At 45.0% G+C, this 18,562-nt stretch overlaps 2 protein-coding genes across 9 annotated transcripts in view; one reads left to right on the top strand and one right to left on the bottom strand.

The window, feature by feature from the left end:
* The window catches only part of LOC147328606 (uncharacterized), a 23,664-nt gene extending 11,682 nt beyond the window's left edge, over positions 1 to 11,982 (top strand). For 5 of the 7 annotated variants that reach the window (XM_086297101.1, XM_086297100.1, XM_086297099.1 and 2 more), the window contains 36 exons: positions 66 to 92; positions 168 to 194; positions 272 to 334; positions 422 to 526; positions 601 to 663; positions 788 to 823; positions 914 to 967; positions 1,566 to 1,637; positions 3,608 to 3,670; positions 3,751 to 3,822; positions 3,952 to 3,978; positions 4,064 to 4,099; positions 4,390 to 4,425; positions 4,520 to 4,636; positions 4,721 to 4,774; positions 4,866 to 4,949; positions 5,038 to 5,088; positions 5,208 to 5,270; positions 5,358 to 5,417; positions 5,519 to 5,545; positions 5,620 to 5,670; positions 5,782 to 5,844; positions 5,989 to 6,027; positions 7,578 to 7,709; positions 7,791 to 7,886; positions 7,986 to 8,111; positions 8,190 to 8,273; positions 8,438 to 8,584; positions 8,674 to 8,832; positions 8,988 to 9,122; positions 9,204 to 9,341; positions 9,820 to 9,966; positions 10,048 to 10,182; positions 10,257 to 10,337; positions 10,437 to 10,490; positions 11,300 to 11,982. In XM_086297101.1, coding sequence (XP_086153227.1) covers positions 66 to 92; positions 168 to 194; positions 272 to 334; positions 422 to 526; positions 601 to 663; positions 788 to 823; positions 914 to 967; positions 1,566 to 1,637; positions 3,608 to 3,670; positions 3,751 to 3,822; positions 3,952 to 3,978; positions 4,064 to 4,099; positions 4,390 to 4,425; positions 4,520 to 4,636; positions 4,721 to 4,774; positions 4,866 to 4,949; positions 5,038 to 5,088; positions 5,208 to 5,270; positions 5,358 to 5,417; positions 5,519 to 5,545; positions 5,620 to 5,670; positions 5,782 to 5,844; positions 5,989 to 6,027; positions 7,578 to 7,709; positions 7,791 to 7,886; positions 7,986 to 8,111; positions 8,190 to 8,273; positions 8,438 to 8,584; positions 8,674 to 8,832; positions 8,988 to 9,122; positions 9,204 to 9,341; positions 9,820 to 9,966; positions 10,048 to 10,182; positions 10,257 to 10,337; positions 10,437 to 10,490; positions 11,300 to 11,349 — 2,774 coding nt within the window. In that variant the 3' untranslated portion in view covers positions 11,350 to 11,982. Of the gene's footprint in view, positions 1 to 65; positions 93 to 167; positions 195 to 271; positions 335 to 421; positions 527 to 600; positions 664 to 787; positions 824 to 913; positions 968 to 1,565; positions 1,638 to 3,607; positions 3,671 to 3,750; positions 3,823 to 3,951; positions 3,979 to 4,063; positions 4,100 to 4,389; positions 4,426 to 4,519; positions 4,637 to 4,720; positions 4,775 to 4,865; positions 4,950 to 5,037; positions 5,089 to 5,207; positions 5,271 to 5,357; positions 5,418 to 5,518; positions 5,546 to 5,619; positions 5,671 to 5,781; positions 5,845 to 5,988; positions 6,028 to 6,539; positions 6,657 to 7,577; positions 7,710 to 7,790; positions 7,887 to 7,985; positions 8,112 to 8,189; positions 8,274 to 8,437; positions 8,585 to 8,673; positions 8,833 to 8,987; positions 9,123 to 9,203; positions 9,342 to 9,819; positions 9,967 to 10,047; positions 10,183 to 10,256; positions 10,338 to 10,436; positions 10,491 to 11,299 lie in introns of all 7 variants that reach the window. The other 2 variants (XM_086297104.1, XM_086297102.1) reach the window with 2 other exon arrangements.
* LOC147328605 (STE20-like serine/threonine-protein kinase) overlaps positions 11,576 to 18,562 on the bottom strand; it is a 21,381-nt gene continuing 14,394 nt past the window's right edge. For both annotated transcript variants that reach the window (XM_086297105.1, XM_086297106.1), the window contains 6 exons: positions 16,931 to 17,060; positions 15,975 to 16,099; positions 14,558 to 14,749; positions 14,353 to 14,478; positions 14,161 to 14,274; positions 11,576 to 13,458 (listed from right to left, as the gene is read on the bottom strand). In XM_086297105.1, the coding sequence (XP_086153231.1) occupies positions 13,312 to 13,458; positions 14,161 to 14,274; positions 14,353 to 14,478; positions 14,558 to 14,749; positions 15,975 to 16,099; positions 16,931 to 17,060 (834 nt within the window). In that variant the 3' untranslated portion in view covers positions 11,576 to 13,311. The remainder of the gene's footprint in view (positions 13,459 to 14,160; positions 14,275 to 14,352; positions 14,479 to 14,557; positions 14,750 to 15,974; positions 16,100 to 16,930; positions 17,061 to 18,562) is intronic.

The raw sequence follows: 18,562 nt of genomic DNA, 5'->3' as shown, positions 1-18,562 counted from the left end.
CATTTAAAAATCGTTTAGAAATTCATGTTTTGTTTGTATTTATCGTCTCGGCTTCTGCATTACAGGTGACCCAGGGCCATTAGGACAAAAAGGTGAGGAGTACTTCTAGCTACACATAATAACGGTGTAATATGTGGAACTAGCTGCTGACACTTGTTTTGTTGCAGGTGATATAGGAACGTCTGGCCCTCCAGGTAAGCCTCAGAACTAATGTGTTTGTTTCCTCCCCGGTGAGCCGACAAACCTCTTCTTTGATGTCTGTCTGCTTTAGGTCTTCCTGGGCAGATCGGGCACCCAGGTTTGGAAGGACCAAGGGGACCAAAGGGAAGTGCAGGTATATTTAATAATTAATATTTAATAACTTTTGTAAAGACAACACTAAAAGGAAAAAAAGCCCTGACTCCTCCTCTTCTTTGCTCAGGTGAACCAGGTGCTGAGGGACCACAAGGTCAGAGGGGTCGGGAAGGACCGGTGGGCCCTCGAGGAGAACCTGGATCACCTGGCTTTGGAGCCAAAGGAGACAGAGGTTTGAAACTATACAAGTAAGTCAGCGAGCTAAATACATGAGAGGATTTACTGATTGTATTTTGGCTTTGAAAGGATTCCAGGGTGAGCCAGGACGACCGGGTCCCGCTGGTATTGCTGGACCTGCAGGTCCAAAAGGTAAAGTTAAGCTTGTGATGATCAAACCAGATAGTTTAGATTCAAAGAATCAAAATGTTATTTAGCAGGTTTTAGGTTAAATGCTAATTAGCAGCTACAAGCATGTTTTTCTTGTCTGCTTTAGGTGCCACAGGAGAGCCGGGTGCCGCAGGAAGTCCTGGTAAAGACTCAGTTTCACATCTATATTAAAAGTGTTGATTTGTGTCGACCAACGGCCTTTTCTTCATTAAATCTGTCAAAATGTATCCAGGTGCTCCTGGATCAAAGGGATTCCAGGGGGAGGCGGGGCTTCCAGGAACCAAAGGTAGACGCTTTCTCTTCGGTTTTTTAGACTTGTGTATAAACTGGGATGCTGACACTTCTAAGTGTGTTGTGACAATATTACCCAAAATCCATAGACCGTGTGTACATTCAGTGGCCACTTTATTAGATACACCTTGCTCATACCTGGCTGGACTCCTTTTTGCTGCTTAAATCCTTTGTCTCACTAACATATTGGTCCATGTTAAGATGATAGCACCATGCAGGTGCTATGGTCATAAAGGCTCAGTAACAATACTCAGCTACACTGTGGCGAGCTCAGCTGGTACTAAGGTGCCCAGAAAATATCCCCACACGGCTACATCACCAACAGCAGCCTGAAGCTTTGATCCGATTGTTGTGCGTTCATGCATAGCTCAGTTTTAACGAGCAGTTCTCTGAGTTGGTGCCTTCCTATCAATCAGCCCTGGCATGATCCAAATCACTCGAATCCCCTTTTTTCCTCACTTCTGGTGCTCCGTTTGATCTTCAGCAGCTCATGTCCATGTACCTGAATGCACTGAGTTGCTGAACGGATAAGCTTTTATCCACTTTGTACAACTCTCTGATCACCCCACCTTCTTCCACTGTCTGTGACGCAGGGGAGCGAGGAACACCTGGGCTGCCGGGAACCAAAGGAGACCACGGAGAGAGGGGACCACGTGGACCGGCAGGTGTGTCTCAGCACACGTCTGTGATCCACAAAGGCCACGCAGTCCTTCTGTTGCACATGAAGAGTTCACTCACATGGCCTCTCTGCTGTGGCCACCAGCACATAACTAATATTAAATATTTGAAAATCCTACGAGATTATCAGGCACATTGACCTCTGACCTTGAGGTCAAGGTCACCAGGATTCAGACCTCTCTAGTTATCGTAAACTCTGGTCTCCACAATGCCCGCCTGCTGGCAGGCTGACAATCCCATCAACCTTTTACAGCTAAAGGGTAAAAAGACTCTGTCGGCAGAAGGGGGCAGTTTAGTTTTAGATTTTAGCCCCTCCCAGATTCACTCTGCATCTTTAACAATAACTGAAATACAGTCATTTTGAATGCTGATATTTCGCCATGTTTGGCTTGTAGAGATAAAAGTTACCAAAAGTGTGTAAGGACTAGAGATGGACCGATCCGATATTACGTATCGGTATCGGTCCGATACTGACCTAAATTACTGGATCGGATATCGGAGAAAAATAAAAAATGTAATCCGATCCATTAAATATCACGAAAGCACCTCACAAAACTTGCAACACGCCGTAACTCACCTCAGAACGTTAGCAGTCGGAGCAGTATGCATCACGTGATAGAGCGGCTGTGGCATGCGGACCTGTCGGTGGTCTGGATAGCATGTGGAGCTTCGCTAGCAACCCGGCATTTCATCTCCGACAAAGTTATCCCGAGAGAAGTAAAGCAAGTGTGTAAGTCCATCTCTGAATGTTTGTAAAGCATTCCTGCATTAAGCTTAACAAACGATATATGGAGCGACTGCCTCTTCTTGCTGCTACTTCAATCATGAAACTGCTTAACGATCAGCTGATCGGCTTTTCTGTCGCGAGTCCGTGTCTCTAGTTTGCTTTTGGCCCACTTTGCACCAGAAAGAGGAAACCAGCGGCTGAACAACAGCAGCACGTTTAAGCTTGATCAGCTGTTGTTAGAATTTATTTAATATTACTTTCTACTCGAGGATCTTTTTCTACGTAGCTGACGCTGGTAACTGTGCAGGGGCGGATCTAGCAAAGTTTAGCCAGGGGGGCCGATAGGGCATTAACAGGGAAAAGGGGGCACAAAGACATACTTTTCTTTCTTATTCTCATTTAAAATGTCTAGCTTTTAATAAATAATTATCTGACACCCAAAGTTTTAATTTGATGCAAAATAAATAGAAGTCCATTACTGTATATAGTAACTATTAAGTCTAATATATATACCCTAGTCAGCTATAGTACTTTTTCCTTTGGGAAGGTACCATCTGTGCAGTCTGCAATTTTGTTGAAGAAAGATGTTGAATCTATTTAATATTTCTTGAAAAATAATTGATTTCTGTGCATTTTTTTTTTCACACTGCATCAAATTAAGGTTGGTTACGTCGATTAAGCATCATGAGGTGGAGCGTGAGGGGTGGTTCCCTATTTTTTATTTATTTATTTTTGTTGTTGCTGGGAGTTGGAACCCTATTAGTTAGGCTGCTTAATATTTATGCTAAGTACTCTTTAAAATACCAAAATAGGGAGGATGGTGTAGGTTTAAGTTTATTAGATTGATCAGTATTGCTGAACTATGAAATATTTTTTTTTGCATACAGGTATAACAGAATAGCTTTAGTGTAGTTGTTGTTTTAAACTTGAGTATGAACTTATACAAAATGCAGCAAGATATTTAAAAAAAACAGTTTTGTTGATTAAAAAACACTATATCGGATTCATATCGGTATCGGCAGATATCCAAATTTATGATATCGGTATCGGTATCGGACATAAAAAAGTGGTATCGTGCCATCTCTAGTAAGGACGCGCCACGTTGTCAGCCAATGCAGGCTAGCAGTACATATGTATGTTGGGTTGAGGTTATTCTATTACAAGACGAAGCAAGAAATAACTAGTGAGACTTAAAAATGTCATCTTCAAACCTCAACCCTTTATTTTTAGGTGAACCCGGACAGCCTGGACCTCAAGGACCTCCAGGATTAAAGGGATCTAAAGGAATTGCAGGTGAGAAGTTTGGACAAACACTGAATAACTACAGAACACAGTGTTGTAAATGGTATAAAACATCTGTGTATAAACTGTAGGTGACCCAGGTTCAGTAGGACTTCCTGGTGCCAGAGGACCACCTGGAGTTCCTGGAGATGCCGGTCCCCCAGGTATCAAATGCCTGTCCACCAAAAGTCCTCTGCTGCTACTGGTTACATGTTCGGTTTAATGTTATCTGACTAACCTGAGATAAAAACCTCAATCTCTCTCACGCCTTACAATAACACTTTTTTCCTCAGGCCCCCCTGGGCTGCAGGGACCCCCAGGTATGATAATATACAAAAACTAAGGTACAGATTCAAATGTACATATTTAAATGATCATGTTTTGCTTTTGTGATCTGTTGTTCAGGTATTGCAGGAATCCCAGGCCAGCCTGGTGGTAAAGGTGATGTCGTCTTTTCTTTCTAGTCAGTTTATTTATTTCCTATGAAAATGAAAAAAGTTTGGACCAACAGGGCAGAAGATCTGGAGCTCTTAACCTTAAAGCATGTGAGGCTACGCTGATGAACAAAACTGGAGCCAAAGTTCCCCTAAAAAACTCAAAGACATTAATAAATACTGTTACTTATTAAAATGTATGAAACACTAAAGAGTGGTTTTCTCAAAAGCTGGTGGAGGCGTTGATATATGTCTAGACTGCATAGGTGCTTGATGAAGCCTAACGCTGTGTTTCAGGTGAACCAGGAACACCTGGTAAAGTCATTTCTCCAGGTAAGAACAGCAGGATTTGTTACACTCGCTACATGTCGTTCATTTTTGGGCTTGAAAAGCTTTACTTGGTTTTGGTTTATCTTTTTGTGTATAGTTGGCTCTGATACTGTGGCCATCCCTGGACCTCCAGGACCAGCTGGACCTCCAGGTCCTGCTGGATCACCTGGTCTGTCGGGTCCAATTGGCCCTGCTGGTATCCCAGGACAACCAGGTAAATCTGCCATCTTGTCCAATGCGAAGCATCTGGATGGAATAAAAATGTGGACTGATTTTTTCCTGTGATAAAATCATTTAGGATCTAAGGGAGAGCGAGGAGAAAAGGGAGAGAGGGGGCAGAAGGGGGAGCCAGGTGAGCGGTACAGCTTTAGTTTCACCAAATCCACTACTGGTTTCAGCAAAAACATATTATATTAACACGTCCTCGGTGTTTTCTTACCTAGCAGACACTTCCTCAGTGGTTGGATCTCGTGGTCCACAAGGACCTCCAGGACCTCCTGGAGTACCTGGTCCTCAGGGTCCTCCTGGTACGTTTAGAGCTATATGTAACACAAATATGTCAAACATTGTGGCTTAAATTAAACTCGCGATTATGCAAATGTTACTTTCATTCAGGTGAGTCTAAAGAGGGTCCCCCAGGACCCAGAGGTCCTCCTGGAGAGCCAGGTAAATAAGTATTCTTCTCCACGGACACAAAGATAAATAAATAGATGATCAGCATAAAAGATGATTTTGGCAGCATCAGAATATTTTTCTCCATCTTAAACCGATCTGTGTCCTCACAGGTATCGGCGAACCTGGACCTCCAGGCGAGAAAGGAGCACCTGGGAGCTTTGTGCCGACATCAGGTTGGTAAAAGAAAACTAATTTCACACAAACACACTGTCCTCTGGTGTCTTTGCATGGCATTTGGTGCACTTTACTTTGTATCTCAGAAACCTTCTTTGCTGGACCACCCGGACCTCCAGGACCCCCGGGGCAGAAAGGGTCACAGGGTAGGTGCAGAGGACCAGATGAATATTGACGATTGAATATTTTTGAAAATTAACTGGCCAGTGTTGAAGTTTGAATGTTTTCTATAATTCTTTCGTCTTAGGTGACCCAGGACCACAAGGGTACCAAGGTGAGGAAACTGCGTCGTACTTTAGAAACTCCAGGTTTTCACAGACAGTCTAAATGTAATGGTGGCTCTTCCAGGTGAACCAGGACAACCAGGCCTTCCAGGAAGCCCTGGAGACCCTGGTGTTGGTATGTCAGGAACCTTTTACTGTCTCAATGTGTTCAGGTGCCCCTGAGGTATTTCTGGGGTCAGTAACAAACAGTCGAGCTATGATTGGATTTGAATGGTTTTCATTGCAGGTTTCCCAGGTCAGCCTGGAACTCAAGGCCCACCAGGTCCAGACGGGCCACCGGGACCTAAAGGTAAATTCAAATCATTTCTGAGCTTATTGAGCTTTCCGACATTATCTTTTCATGTTTGCACATTGGTTCTTCTTTCTGTCCGTGTGCTTCCAACTCAGAAAAGGCTCTAATTTACTTTAATTTGATTTATGTTTCCTTTCACAGGTGTTACGGGAGATCCAGGACCTCCAGGAGTCTCCGCAGGTAAAGTCATCCCTCACATATGCTATATCTGTGATGTATCTTCAAAGTCTCACAGTTTTACATTATTGGAAGTAATTTGTCCCAGGGTGGTGTAGAATAATTAAAGGAAAGCCTTCATTTACAGCCTATTCGTCTCTGCCTGATTAGCTGCTGCTAGCACACCAAACCCAAATTTTCCGAACCCTCGGGCATTAGTTGCTCTGTATCTAGTTTGATCCTTTTTCTTTCTTTAAAGCCTTCCCAGTGTGAGTTTGACAGTGTTAGATTATTAGAAATGTTACTTAAACTGTTTCAAACATGCTTTCCTTTGAACAACCAACAGGGGGCGACTCCTGTGGTTGTAAAGTGTTCAGCACACTATACAACTTGTGGCTGTATAGAAGTCGGTGTCACTGCTCGGCCAGCGTTTGAAGATGTGGATGTTCTTGTCATTAGCAAATATTTTTAAACTGATATTTGAGCTTATTGTCTGCATGTAAATGACATTCTGGGAATTCGTGTTATCGCACCAGGTAGCTTGCTCAATCCTTGCCCCCCAGGCCTACCTGGACCGCCCGGTCCACCTGGAAGAGATTGTCCTGGATCGGGATCACTTGGTTTGACCCCGTGCATTGCAGAATTCCTTAAGAGTAAGCTGTGCACTGGCAAAGCTGCGCAGGCACGCTGCTTCTCCCTTTTCTTATACATCTCCATCAAATTCTTCTTCTTTGAAGCTCCCTCTGGAGTCCATGGCAGACACTAAAACATTAACAAATTTGGCAAAAAGTTCCTGATTTTGTTTTTTTGTGTGTGGTTTTTTTTTCCACCAAGCTTCACATCTGCGCCTCAAGCACTCCAGCGCCACCTATGGACTAGAATTGGACTTGTGTTTATGCATGTAATTTTGAACTGCTTTATACAAATGACGAAACTTGGAATCCTTGGATCGTGTTGATTTTAAAGCATCCAATGAAATGAAATTCGGGATTAAAGAAAAATTCAAAGGTCACAGTTGGGATAAAACTGGGATAGATGATCTTCAGGCCAAGCCTCGCAGATGTTAGGGTTTAGATTTTTCCTTTTTTTAATGTCCTCATCCATCACAGCTAACATAAATCAGCCACAAAGTTGGGAAAATTGGAAGTATTTGTCAAATTCCAATTTGGTACATATACTTGAATCACATTTTAAGATGGCACAAAACATCGTGCAACTAAAAAGGATGCAGCAATAATTAAAAAATAATTCTTTAAAGACCAAGACATGAAAAGTTGTACCATCAGCTGTCAGTTGTCATGTGTCCACTTTGTTATTCTTTGAGTTTAAATATTTTCCAATCCACGATCTTGGACTTGTCGCCCCCTCATGAGCATCACCTGAACACTGGGAGGTGCTGCGAAAAGCAAAAGGTGCTTTCAGCCTCGCTTTGGACATGGCGCCCTGCTGAACTGTATGGCTGCTTGTAGCTTTCATTCTACTTTGTCGCTGCTTGCAACTATGTTTGAACCTGGTATTTCAACTTGGTATCTACACATGGATAAAAATGTTGAATAAATGTGCTTTGACATCAGGTGGTGGCATCAGAGAGTACTTCGTTGGACCTCCTGGGCGTCCTGGGCCTCCGGGGACACCAGGCACACCTGGACATGCAGTGGACGGGCTGGTTGATGATGTCGCCAGCAGAGTCATGGCCTACATCCACAGTATGGTCAATCACATGATAATGCTCCACAGGATGGTACACAAGACGTGTGAGTGAAGGTCCGTAACTGTTGCTGTTTCAGGTTCAGGCAGAGGTTATGACGGGACCCCAGGCCCTCCTGGTCCTCCGGGTCCTCCTGGCTCCGTCTCTCTCAGTGACATGATCAGCCTCTTACAGAGTAAGTCTCTGCTACACAGGCAACATCTGCTACAATGAAAGAAATTCAAAATTGTTTCATGAGAATCCAAAAGTGATGAATCCTATCATTTGTTTCCAGGAGAGGACGTGAGGCGATACATTGCTGGTCCTCCGGGTCCACAGGGACCTCCAGGAGCTCCAGGCTATGGCAGCTACAGCTTTAACACACAGGAGGTGGCTGAACGTGTCCTGAGTTTGATGTCTGGTAGGTGTGACAGTCTTACAGGCGACCTACCAAAAAGGTCCTCTGTTGTGTCTGACTATAATCCTGGTCTCTCTGCAGAGAGGGAGGCGCTTGCTGTCCCTGGACCTCCTGGACCTCCCGGACCACCTGGAGCTCCTGGTTTTCCTGGAAACTTTTTACCAGGTAAGAAGCATCACAAATCTCTGCAGTTAGACCAGATGGTTTGGTCTGGGTGAAACAATGTTGACCCACAGCCAGAACCCAGCTGAGTGGGTCGATTTTAAGATACCTCAAGTTCACCGTGATTTAGTACCATTATTAATCCAATAAATATATTATCCAACTAGATGGGTATCAGACTTTAGTTGGCCCTCAGGGGCCTCCTGGTCCCCCGGGTATCCCTGGCTCACAAGGTCCACCTGGCCCGGAAGGTCCACCTGGTCCACCTGGATTTTTTAAATACATCAGCTCAGACATTCGTGACTACCTGCAAAGTGAGTTTGACAGAAATCTTTCACTCCACCTTCTCAAAGAGAGAAACTGCGTCTCACTGTTGGTCCTCTTCTCCACTGCCCTCCTACAGATGTTGCTTTCAAAGGTCCTCCAGGCCCACCCGGACCCCCTGGACCTGAGGGACCCCCTGGACCTGAGGGACCCCCTGGACCAATCAGTGGGTTGGTTACTTTTGCTGACCATCTCAACAGAGACACACTCAAAGCTGAACTACAAGAATATACCAAGAGTGAGTTTAAAGCAATGCTTCGCCCATTTAAAATCCAGATATTCTTTGGTTCTACGTCTTTGTGGGGAATAGATGGTGACAGCTGTTACAGAGACTCGTGGGTAGAGAAGAGGCTACAGTTTAATGAACTTAGACTGTGCTGTGTTTTCCTCCAGGTGATGATGCGAGTGCCGCCATGTTTGGAATTCCTGGTCCACCAGGTCCTCCTGGACCCCCAGGACACAAGGGAGAGCCAGGTTTGCCTGACGACTACTCCAGTATGGCTCTCAAAGTAACTGATTACATCAAATGTAGGTGGCCGCCACGCTTTATAAAAAATATGATTGACTTCAGACTGAATCTGTTTAAACACATTTTCTTAAATCATGCAGCCCACGGTCTGCTCCATGATGCCATGAGCCACTCTGAGCGCGTGGTTCAAGGACCTCCAGGACCTCCAGGAATGCCTGGAGAGGCCCGATTGGTTAGTTCCCAACAAAATGTCATGGATGTGGTGGAATACTTAAAATGTAAGTCAACCTGACCTTTGGTTTCCTTTATAACTGACACTGAAGTGCACGGTTATGTATATAAAATGGTAAATGGACTGTTCTTATATACTTTTTTCTACTCTGATCACTCAAAGTACTTAATACAACACTTATATCTAACATTCACACTCTAATGGATGCATCAGAGAGCAACATGGGGTTAATATCATTCCCACGGATATTTGGCATGCAGACTGGGATCAAACCACCAACTTGATTAGTAGATGAGCTGCTCTACCTCGGGAGATACAGACAGCCCATAAACAATGGTGTGTCCACTGTGATACTACTGGCGGATTTGTGGACTCTTGTGTTGAAGCTTTAAAATGCTAGTTTAATGTGTGAGGCTTTGTTTTGTATCCAGAGGTGCTGCCCCCTGCTGGACGTTTTTAAATAAACAATGCTAAACACTCTTAAATCGTGACATTTGTATCACCCTGTTTCCTTTGATCTGCAGCTCATGGTGTAGTGCGGGACATTATGAGGGAGTACAGACATGTCTTTCAAGGCCCTCCAGGACCCCCAGGACCCCCAGGTCATCCAGGATACAGCCACTGGCTTCATTCCCATGGAAACGCCACAGATCTGGTAGAATACATCAAATGTGAGTGACTGTCCTATCGGGCCAAAATAAAGCACGTCTGAAAGGACTGCTGGTTAACACTTCTTCTCGGTCTGTTTGCAGCTCGTGGTCTCCTCCGTGACACTGAACGTGTCATCCAGGGACCCCCGGGGCCACCGGGACCTCCGGGTCCACCAGGTTACAGCAGACTGTTTGGTTCTGACACCAACGTTTCTGATTTAGTGGAATATATAAAAAGTAAAGAACATATAGCAGCAGCATGGTACAGCAGAATGTGGATGTGTTTTAACCACCGAGTGTGTTCTCCACAGGTCATGGAGCCATCGTGGGACCACCTGGGAGACCAGGCCAGAAGGGGGAGAGGGGATTTCCAGGACTGAAAGGAGAGAGAGGTGCAGTAAAAGGAAATCATGGACTTCATTGGTAGTGTCAGAACATTTAACGCATCAGTTTATAATCTTAAGATGTGTTTTTTGTGTGTGTGGACACAGGTGAGCGAGGCCTTCCTGGACATGACGTTTACAGAGGCCCAAAAGGGGACAGAGGTCAGTGTTGCTCGTGGGAGTTTAAAAGAACAGTTAAAGGTTTTCCTCTGGCCTGTTGTGCTGTTCATCCATCCAGACTCTTCTGATGTTGTTGACATTTCTGTAGCTACTTCACCAAAACTGGCAAAGTGCTCACTTCTCTTAAACGCAACTAAACAGCTCATCAAAGTGAGCAAACAGGACGTAGGCAGCATGGTAATGCAGTAAAGCCCTGATATGAAGCCTCGAGCTGACGGCTGTCAGTGAGGGAGGAGTCTGAGAAAGGGCGGGACTCGACACGCCCTCGGGGTAACAAACTGTCAAACTGGTAACAATGTTCACTGAATGCAGTCGTTACTGCGAACCTTTGCTTCTGCAGCAATAAGCTGTGTGTAAATGTTCAGCATAGTCTTCATCAGCCACTGGTTGGTACTCTAACATAACAAAAAGCCACAAACATGCTTTTTAATGCAGCTTATTTGGCATTTCAGTGGTAGCTGAACTTTTCTTCTCTGGAGGCTGATTGTTTGCAGCTAGACGAGTCGGCCCCTGCTGGTCGTTTGAGAGAATGCAGGCTCAACACGCTTCATGTTTGAGTCAGCAGACTTTCCTGACTCAACCTCGAAGGCATTTGTGTCTCCTGCTGGAATAACGCCAGCGACCTTTTGCTAGACAAGCAGATGTCTAAACCTCTACACCCAGAACTGTTTGTTTTTCTTTCCACAGTCTGTGAAAAACGCAGAATTTTGACTGAAATGTTTTTGTGGGAACGATTTTCTGTCAGTGACTTTACAGTAAAAAACGTAACTGAAGGTTTTCTGCTGTTTCAGGAGAATTCGCAGTGACGAGTAAAAGGAGGAAGAGGAATGCTGGTGTTTGACGCCTGAGCTGCTGAAAGTAGTTTCGCTGGTGTTTTAACTGTAAATGTGTTTTGAACATGAAACACATGAAATCAGGGACGTCGTATTGAATCATGTCATCTGTGACGGTGTTCAGTGGTAACTTTACCATTTCATTTTTTACTCATCAGACCAACGAGTATTTTGTTTTTTGGAGTTTTGTGGTTCAAGTCTTGGGATCCATATAAAGAACGAAACAGCACAACGTTAGAGAGAAAAGTTTATTTACATGAAAATGAAAATCAGCACTACAGGCCTTCTAAAAACTATACATGTTATAAAATGTGATGTTTTTGTTTGTTTGTTTTATAGTCAACATTCAGAAGTTAAGAACCAGAATTTTGTAACTGTTTGTGGTGGACGATCAGCTTTCGTACATAAATAACTGCTGAGGCCGTTTTGTAAAAGGTGCACAGCACTCCTTCACCGAGTTTAGTTTTTTTGTACATATGATATGAAACACCTTTGACTAACTAATAACAGCCAATCAAAGAAGATGAGATGATCAAATGAACCAATCAGAGGAGGAGATGGCCTAAACCAGTCAGGTCCAATTTTTTTATAACATTACATCAGATTTAATAATAATAATAATAAAAAAACTGCAAAAAGCTCATGTTGTGCATTTTTTAATAAAGAGCCGTCCCACCTCCTCAATAACTGTTAATAAGCTTCAGAATTCCTTCAAAGGCAGTCGCAACAGGTATGCAGGGTCTCCACGTCTGTAGCATTAAGGCTAGTCGCTAAAACAGTGTTACAGTCCGAACCTGCTGAGCTGCGTGTGGCAGCAAAAATACAGACGAGGCAAATATGAGGTGTGAAGGAGTCATGTGACTTGGTTTGACCGATCTCTCAGTTGAGATCATCTCCTCGTGCACCTCGGGACTATTTTCTACAGCAGTGGCAGTCACTTTGTATCACTGTGCCGGTGTGAAGCGCCTCCATCAACAAACCTGCCGAGGACGACAGGTGGTGAGCTCTGTGAAAGCATCCTTCAATAACTCAATAGCGGAGGAGAGACGAACACTGAATGTGGAAGAAAATAATTTGAGAAACAGGCGAGAACGTGAAAGTCAAATCTGTGTGAAGCAGAAGTGTTTGTGGGGAAACGGGATTTCCATCAACGTTTTAAAACAAGCAGAAATAATCCAGAGCAACACGAGGAGATGACTCTGAAGGGAAGCTCGCTCTAACCCTAAAATCAGATCGCCCTGTCACATCATCGTCCGGTTATTTGTCTTAAAAACTGCAGCTTGTATTCCTTCTTTATCCCTGAATATCATTCCTACAAACAACAACAAGGAAAATGACCCGGCTGACGGGTAAATGCTTTCCACCTGTCACCACAGTGACTTCCTAACAGTCTCCACCCTCCTCACAGGGTTTGTTCCTAAACAACTAATAGTCTTGAGCTCAAGACTGAAGGCATTCTGAAGAAAAACCTGCAGTAAAAGTTCCTAAACGCTGCATTAAAGTCATGCATCAGATCACGAGCTAAGGTTCTAGCACACAGATATGTACGAGTTCATCAAACGTCATCAGCCCTTCGACAGGAGGCTCCTCTTTTATCTGCAATACATTCTCCTTCATCATCACTTAAAAGTGATGCTTACTGATCTTATTTATTCAGATTTAGTGGTGAAACTAGTTTTCATCATTTCCTTTGTGCAAAAATCTAAATGGGAAAAACGTCGAGCAGCAAATAAAATTGGGAACTAATTGAATTTAAATGCAGAGACTCTGCAGGCACTGCACTGTTTAGAAAAATACTTCAGGAAGGTTGGACTGAGCACTTCACACGAACTCTCCTTCAAATGGATCCTGATAGAAAACAGAGGAAAAGTCTGTCAGAGGTCAAAGGTCAAAGGCAGCACGGCTCCGTCTTCACCGTCTCCGTCGGTGCGTCCGTTCGTTTGTCCGTGTGTGTGCAGACGTCGTGTCCTCTAGAAGCCGGTGGACTGGACGCTGGGGATCGGATAGAACTTGGAGATGCGGGTCTGGGTGGAGGGATTAAGGCACTCCGACTCGCCGCTCATCTTGAAGAACACTTCCTGTTCCTGCAGCTTCCTGGCGAACTCCTCCTCCAGCGCCTGCAGAGCACACACACATGGAAATGCTTCAGTTTCCTTCGTGTAATGAGCCTCAGGTAAACTGTGGGGTCACCTGACTGAGGTGATACGACGCACAGTCCACACCTTTAAATCTTTCCTAAACACATTGTTAGACGCTACGTGTAGGGCCGGGCGATATATCGAATCGATGTATCGCGAGTTTTTCCACGAACGATGGTTAAAATGACGTCATTGTAAATATTGAGAATAGGTTGCCATGCAAATATTAAGCTGTCTGCACAGATTTCACTGAGTTTTGTTTCTCCCGACCGGAAAATGCTCTACCCAGTGTTTATCCTTCCACACAGGGACAAACATGGCGACATCAGGAGTCGTTTGGATTTCAGATGTCGAACAAAATGCAATCATTTGAAAAGCATGCCGTAAAACTGTTGCCACAAAAGGCAGCAGAGCCAAGTATTTATTCCAGAGGCTGAAAAGTCATGCACTGCAACATGAAGAGTGTTTTAAACTCAGCACGTGAACGTCACACCAAAGAAACCTTTGAGTAAACCAGCTGTGATACGAGCTGCAGCAGCTCATGATATATATCATGGATCAGGATATAGCCAAATAAAATACTGCGATATTAGATTTTCCTCGTATCGCCCGTGATGTCGCCACCCCAGAAGGTTCAAACGGTTCACCAGAAAACCTTTTGTTTCAGTTTTGTTTTGTTACCTTCTTCCTGGGTCGCAGTTTCTCCCTCCACTCCTTCAGCTCCAGGCTGTGCTCCTCGTCCAGCTCCTTCAGCTTCTGGGTCTCGTGTTCGATCAGCAGGTGGCACTTCTCGTTCTGAAGCAAAAACAGAGTTACGTTATTTTACTGCAGTCTTTTGTCAAACGGGACTTTGGCGTGGTTACCGGAGCTGACCTGCAGCTGCTGCAGCTCGCGGATGTTGGCGTCACACTGGAGCTGCAGGTCTCTCATCTGGTTTTCGTGCTTCTGCTGTTGGTGCAGCCGCTCGTTCTTCTGCCTCTTCTCTTCCTGAGCTGCGAACTGGAGACGCGATTATTGACTAAAGGCTGGAATTCTTTGAGGGAACGTTTCACTCTCCGAGCTGAAGGCGGCGGCTCACCTGTTTGACCTTCTCCCTCTCCTGCTCGGGGCTGATGATGGCTCCGGTGATGCGGAGGCTCTTCTTGAACATGGCCATGCGGGTTTTGGCTTCGCTGCGCTGGATCTTGGGCAGTCGGGCTTTCTCCTGCGTCTGCTTGTTCTTCATCTCCTCGATCAGACGCTGGTTGTAGCGCTGCATCTGCTCCATCTCCTGTACGGTCGACGTGAAACACATTCATGAGGGTTTTCATTCAGATAGAATAAAACGTAGCAACAAGAAAGACGACAGTTTTGTGCATCTTTCAGTAAAGTTGGCTGGAAAAGTTTGAGAGGAAGCACAAAGAGAAGAGAGGAACAGGCTGGATAAAGTCACGACGGGTTCAGCAGGACGTCAGCAGTTGGCTCAAGAACAATCCTACACTCACTCCAGCGACTCAGCTTCTAACAGAGCTGAACAGGATGTTCAGAGGATTTGATGTGTTCAAAAGGCCAGAGTTTAGAAATCACTGGATTTAGTGGGAAGAGCCACTCGGTGTCTGTGAAGTTTTGTTGTGACCTTCAGCAGAATTTCAGAAGCTGGACATTTAGTCTCTAAGGGAGCGCAGTGTTAAACTGACTCGCTCTTCATCCTGTCCATCCCACGGACTACTCTCAAATCTCGTGGTGATACAGCCTCACACGTTAATGCCATTTTCATATTGTTAAGCACTTTGTGCAGCATCGGCTGTTTGAAATGTGCTATATAAACAAATTGGACCTTGACCTTAGATGCAGCTCGTATCGACTAAAAGAGAATCAACGGGATCCGAGTAGAAGTAAAACTCTCGGGGTTCGAGAACAAGCTGAAGGACCGGCTGTGGTTACAGTGGCACAGTGGTTAGCACGAGGGTCCTTCAATCCCACCATCAGACTGAGGTCTTTGTGTGTGGAGTTAGTGGGGTTAGGTTAACTGGTGACTCTAAATTGCCCATAAGTACAAATGTTTGTCTGTGTGCGTGAGCCCTGTGACAGACTGGTGACCCTGCCTCTCGCACTAAGACAGCTGGACAGGCTCCACCCCCCCGTGACCCTGACAAGATAAGCGGAAGAGAATGGATGGATGACTTTGGTTAGTAAATCTGTCGTGTGGGTTTGATGCAAACGTCCAGTGAAGGCGGAGGTTACCCCCACAAGAGGAGCCTGACTAGCCCCAGGAAGCATCTGTCCTCCTTTATTCCTTTTTCCTAATAACGGTGTTAAATCATCAGTTTTTCTTACACAAAGCTCGAGTCAAACACTTTAGCTTCTCGACCTAAATGAAAAAACATCAAATAACTAAAAAGTGACTCAATCAGGAGAACCTGACAGATTTTCGTCCTTTTAAGGTGGACGATGTTTCTCCGTGCACGTCTGAGGTCACCTAACAAACTGAACCAGCAGCAGCATCCACGCCGTACCTTCTCGTGTCTCTTCAGCAGCTGATGCCTCTGCATGAAGTACTGGTCTTTGAGCTGCTGTTTGAGCAGCTGGTGTTTCTCCTGCAGATGGCGCTCTTCCAGCTCCCACATGGCGGCCTCCCGTGCTGTACGCAGACACAGATCAAAAGACAAAGCTGAAGCAGTGCACAGAGGAAGCGTTCACAGGCTGAACGTCTTCACTACATAAGCAGCTCCAGATCTGTCCTTCTTAGAGAAAAAGGCTCCAGACCTCAGCGTTAACTTTACTAATGACGGTTCACATTTGACCTCTGCTGCCAGCCGGAGCTCGTCCTGAGCTCCTGAAGCACAGCTGCAGCCTCCCGTGACCTGCATTTCTGAGAAGTGTTATTTGTGCCGCTCCTGGAATATTAATCATGGGATTAAGTCCCAGTCTGTGCCAACGGGCAGCCGTCCACCTCGCTCCGACTGGAAGGGGTGACGGTCAGAAACCTCAGTTTTTATGTTCTGAGGTGAAAACAGCTGCTAACATCAGTCTGAGTGCGGTTTACAGTGTCGGCACAGCAGGAACCATCTCAGGGGAGGAATGCTCTTTGTTATATAATACTAACATTCATCTTTCTTGAGTCGGGTTTATTTTATAAACAGTCATAAAAACTAGAAAAACACTGTTGGGGGGGGGTGCAGCTTATGGTCGCAGTGAGACCTTCAAGGCTCAGCCATACGAGTGATTTCTGCCGTTATCACGGAAATCCAAACCATCTGGGAACTCAAACCCAGACGTAATCTGCTTAGTTAAGTTTAAGTACTACGTTTAGTTGTGCTTATCATCATAAAACAGGAAGTATTTGTTGCGGGTGGGACGAATTTAACACTGTGCACATGACTCAGACAAGCAGACCGCGTTGGAAAAGACTAAAACTGTTTTTCCGTTTTAAAGTCCATCCTTAGATGGTGATCTGTCTCCGAACGTTTACCTCGGAGCAGCTGCTGCTTGTGGTTGAGGCAGTCTCTCTCGATGGTGGCGAGCTCGTGTTTGTGCTGCTGGATGATCTTCTTCAGGGCGCTGTCCAGGTCCTGCTGCTGCTTCTGCAGAAACTCCTGTTCCTGGATGAGCCAGATTAGAAATGATGTCAGCAAATCACAGATCATGTGATCATCATCCAAACGCCCTGGACGACTTAAATAGGGAACTTCACATTCACACATGACAGTGTGTGTGTGTGTGTGTGTGTGTGTGTGTGTGTGTGTGTGTGTGTGTGTGTGTGGACGGGTATTAACATCTTCATTGGGACCAAAAATTGGTATTTTACTATACTTGTGGGGACAAACAGCCCTCGAGCCTCACAAGTTTGAAGGCCTTTTAGTGTCAGGGTTACAATGAGGTTATGGTTAGGTGTAGGGTCAGGGTCAGGGTCGGGGTCGGGCATTCATTTTTAATGGTTAGGGTCAGCGGCCAGGGAAAGCATTATGTCAATGAGATGTCCCCACAAGGATATAAATACACCGCACGTGTGTGTCTCTGTCACAGGCTAAGTGTGGTTTGAACCGATGAACCAGACACTTGCAGCTGTCCTTAGAGGACATTTCACCTGCCTGTCACATTAATCTGACCTACTTGGCCCGGTGAACAGAGAGGAGATGATCTTTGACTCCAGCACGGTGACACACAAACGTTTGAAAATGAGCTGCTCTTAAAGAAAACAGAGCAGACATATTTATGTCTTTATCCATACAGTGGACTGCAATGACACCAGAGTGATTTTATTTCATGTGTTTGTTCCAGTTTGCTCGCTCTAAACGAATAAAATAATTATGTGAAGTTTTAATTCTGATCGAGATGAAAGAAGGGCTTGTTAGTGCCGTTTCCTGTGTATGACACTTTTACGTGCACATCACATAATCGGTTCCAGCTGTTTTTCCCTGAAGTCTAGTTTTTCGTGTTTCCAGTTAGAGTTCGTTTCTCTGCTGTTTCACAACTTCGAGTAGCTCTTCTTCGTCCTGCTCTGAAAGACACAGAGCTGCGACGTCTGGCTGGTGCTGACGATTGTCTGCTTTGCTAACTGGAGTCACTAAACTGGACCTTTCCACTAGGGGTGGTTTTGATTATCGATTAAATCGATTCTAGCTTGGATAACGTGAAATCGATTCATTAAAATCCTGAATCGATTTTTCAATATAAATAATTTTGCCTGAAACGCCAGAATCTCAGGTTAAACCTCACAAAATTTCACCAAACAGCTAAAACAGTAAATGAGAGCAGGAACACGGATTCTGCACAGACAAAATGCGGAGCCGCCGACGGATCAGAATCAGTGAGATGTGACTTCCTCACCCGACGGCACGGACACGCTCGGGGCTGAAAGCCGACAGCTCGCTGATTCTGATGTTTCGGCGGCTCCGTGCTTTGTGTTCACGCCCTTTTTGCGCTGAGCTGCAGGTTTTTAGTTCCACCATGATAAAAATCACACTCATGCACAGCTCGCTCGCTCTCTGTACTTCAACAAAAGTTTCCAGTCTAAAAATCTGTTTTCTTCATTATTCGCTTGCTTGTTACGCACAAGTCTACCTGTTTACAGGCTGTCGGCCGACGTTTTTTCCTTTTCCTT

Source organism: Aulonocara sp. 'chitande type north' Nkhata Bay, linkage group LG6, assembly GCF_057382095.1.
Source record: "Aulonocara sp. 'chitande type north' Nkhata Bay isolate Kocher_YH1m ecotype deep benthic linkage group LG6, A_spYH_male_GT1.1, whole genome shotgun sequence".
Classification (NCBI taxonomy): domain Eukaryota; kingdom Metazoa; phylum Chordata; class Actinopteri; order Cichliformes; family Cichlidae; genus Aulonocara; species Aulonocara sp. 'chitande type north' Nkhata Bay.
The sequence above is the reverse complement of the archived record's forward strand: the minus strand, read 5'-3'. Positions and strand labels throughout refer to the sequence as shown.